The sequence below is a fragment of the Oncorhynchus gorbuscha genome, unplaced genomic scaffold, assembly GCF_021184085.1.
Source record: "Oncorhynchus gorbuscha isolate QuinsamMale2020 ecotype Even-year unplaced genomic scaffold, OgorEven_v1.0 Un_scaffold_7:::fragment_2:::debris, whole genome shotgun sequence".
Lineage (NCBI taxonomy): Eukaryota > Metazoa > Chordata > Actinopteri > Salmoniformes > Salmonidae > Oncorhynchus > Oncorhynchus gorbuscha.
In genome coordinates this window covers 112,916-116,084 of record NW_025745508.1, presented here as the reverse complement: position 1 = coordinate 116,084, position 3,169 = coordinate 112,916, and the positions used below count along the sequence as shown (strand labels likewise).

General features: G+C 44.2%; 1 protein-coding gene across 1 annotated transcript; it reads right to left on the bottom strand.

Moving 5' to 3' along the window:
* Nucleotides 1–451: 451 nt before the first annotated feature.
* Nucleotides 452–2,290, bottom strand: LOC124019101 (beta-1,4-galactosyltransferase 1-like). The gene is made up of 4 exons (XM_046334470.1): nucleotides 2,128–2,290; nucleotides 1,501–1,688; nucleotides 834–939; nucleotides 452–750 (listed from the first exon to the last, which is right to left on the bottom strand). Exons 1-3 carry the CDS (start codon nucleotides 2,284–2,286, stop codon nucleotides 852–854), a joined length of 435 nt encoding a protein of 144 aa, XP_046190426.1. The 5' UTR covers nucleotides 2,287–2,290; the 3' UTR covers nucleotides 452–750; nucleotides 834–851.
* Nucleotides 2,291–3,169: the final 879 nt, after the last annotated feature.

The following is a 3,169-nucleotide window of genomic DNA, read 5'->3' as shown; positions in this document are numbered from 1 at the left end:
AAGGGCCTCAACGGTGCATCTCCAGTTAACTCTGTTCTGGGCAGTTTCCTTGACCTCATTCCAGGTGGTTCCTGCCTTCTTCACAGGGCCGGACTTACGAACGGGAACGCGCCCCGGGGACCCCAACCCCCAGAGGGCCCACTGGAGGTCAGGGGCCCTCCAGACAGCATATTAACATGTCATATGCCATGGACAAATATGTAGAATTGCCAGAAAATAACTTTAAATCTGAAACATTTTCTCAGCATCATGGCAAAATGTGTAGAATAACATGAGCAAACAGCACATTCAAATCAAAGTTTATTTGTCACATGGGCCAAATAAAACAGGTGTAGTTGACCTTATAGCGAAATGCTTACTTACAGGCTCTAACCAATAGTGCATAAAAGGTATTAGGTGAACAATAGATAAATAAAGAAATAAAAACAGTAAAAAGGCAGTGGAAAACAGTAGCGAGGCTATAAAAGTAGCGAGGCTATAAAAGTAGCGAGGCTATAAAAGTAGCGAGGCTATAAAAGTAGCGAGGCTACATACAGGCACCGATTAGTCAGGCCCAAGATCCAGCCCTGCTGGTTCATCTCTTCCTCATTCATCCTTTGTCTATGTCTTCTTTATCTTTGGGTATCATCCCCACATCTACTGTAGTCTTTGTGAACAGGTCATGCTTTTCAAATGCGACAACTTCGTACTCGAGAGAGTGGAGGCCATCAGTATCCATCGTCTTCAACGTAATGATCTATTCTCTTGAACCTGCAGGGCAAAATAATCAACTGTCATCAACATTTGGAGTATAGTTGGGGAACTTAGTGAATGCGGTTGTTCTAAAGCTTTACCTCTAAGGATTTTCGTTGTTATTTTTGTCTCTTTCGTGATGGATCATTCCGGCATTTTCCGACTACGCCATCCGGACGAGGGATGGACATTCCTCTGTTATTCACCCTATGGAAATAAGACCAGTGAAAGGAATTTGATTAAATTGATTAAGAGAAGAAGAAAAAGAAAAGATCTTTAGTTGAAAAGATAAGTGTTAAGTGAAAGATGTGTTTCCGATGACATCATCCGGAGATACTGATGACATCGTGATTTTATGAGCAGGCAAAAGTTAGTAAGATCAAGAGTTACGATGTGGTACAGTGTTAGGGATCTATTCAATCTATTCAATCCGTAGCGCTAAAGTTCTGCGTTGTAGCCAGAGTTACATTTAAAAGCAATGTTCCTGTGTTAGTGGAGACTGCATTCCCGGGGAAACGCTGCATATGTCGGTTCCATCGGGAAATACCTTCACATTTAAATGACGTAATCTCTACCGCTTCGGCGATACAGATTGCATCGAGCCCTTAGAGTCCTTTCCCCCCCTGGGTAATACAGTAGGTGTGAGGAAACATGAACAACCCCTGAGTCAGCATTTAATCCTTTAAAGTGATAGTTCACTCAAAAATAAAGGTTATCTTTCGAGGTCGACATCGTCCTGTGGCACTGCAATAGGACATCACACGTACTTTGAAGCCAAACTTATCCACGGAGACAGACAGGTGTCTGGGCTGGCTGAAGCATTTGTAGGGGTTGCGGTCATCCATGGGAATGATGTCCACGCCACTGAACACAAAGCAGTCGTAGTCATACTCTTTCAGGGCCTCAGCATAGCCAATGTTCACCAGCTTGGCCCTGTTGAACATGTTCTCTCCATCCTAATAAAGGTAAAAGGCATCCTCAAGATGAATATTAAACATCTTACTGTAAACCAATCAAATGTATTTATAAAGCCCTTATTAATTCAGTAGATTTAACATGTCACAAAGTGCTATACAGAAACCCAGCCTAAAACCCCAAACAGCAAGCAATGCAGATGTAGAAGCACGGTGGCTAGGAAAAACTCACTAAAAAAAGCAGGAACCTAGAGAGGAACCAGGCTCTACGTCATTTAAGGGCCATATTTCTGGAAACACATTAGGCCTAATTCTGGTCTTAATAGCATGCTGAATGGATAATCTTCATTGTATTATCTATTTAGTGCAGGACTAGGCTTAATCTATTTCCCGGGAAACAGGCCCTAAGTGTTTCATTCAAGTGTTTAAATGCAAGTGTTAAATTTAAGTTTTACATTTCCAAATGTGTGTTGTACTGTACCTCATTGATCTGGGATATGTCCTGGATGGCCTCAGACAACAACACTGATGTATACGCCGACTCTGTGAGCGAGTTTATTAGCAAGTGCATCGGAGATGTCGTACCCTCTGTGACTATTAAAACCTTCCCTAACCAGAAACCGTGGATTAATGGCAGCATTCTTGTAAAACTGAAAGCGCGAACCACCGCTTTTAATCATGGCAAGGCGACTGGAAACATGACCGAATATAAACAGTGCAGCTATTCCCTTCGCAAGGCAATCAAACAAGCAAAGTGTCAGTATAGAGACAAAGTAGAGTCGCAATTCAATGGCTAAAACACAAGACGTACGTGGCAGGGTCTACAGTCAATCACGGATAACAGGACAATACAATGCCTGCTACCAAAGCCTGTGGGCTCTCCTTCTCCGTGGCCAACATGAGTAAAACATTTAAACGTGTTAACACTCGCAAGGCAGCCGGCCTAGACGGTATCCCTAGCCTCGTCATCAGAGCATGCGCAGACCAGCTGGCTGGTGTGTTTACGGACATATTCAACCAATCCCTATCCCAGTCTGTTGTCTCCACATGCTTCAAGATGGCCACCATTGTTCCTGTTCCCAAGAAAGCTAAGGTAGCTGAACTAAATGACTATCGCCCCATTGCACTCACTTCTGTCATTATGAAGTGCTTTGAGAGACTAATCAAGGATCATATCACCTCAACCCTACCTGACACCCTCGACCCACCCCAATTCGATTACCGCCCCAATAGGTCCACTGACGATGCAATCGCCATCACACTGCACACTGCCCTAACCCTGCCCCATACCTATGTAAGAATGATTTTCATTGATTACAGCTCAGCATTTAACACCATAGTACCCTCTAAACTGTGCAGCTGGGTCCTGGACTTTCTGACGGGCCACCCCAGGTGGTGAAGGTAGGAAACAACATCTCCCCCACCACTGATCCTCAACATTGGGGCCCCACAACGGTGCGTTTTCAGCCCTCTCCTGTACTCCCTGTTCACTCATGACCGTGGCCATGCATGCCTCCAACTCA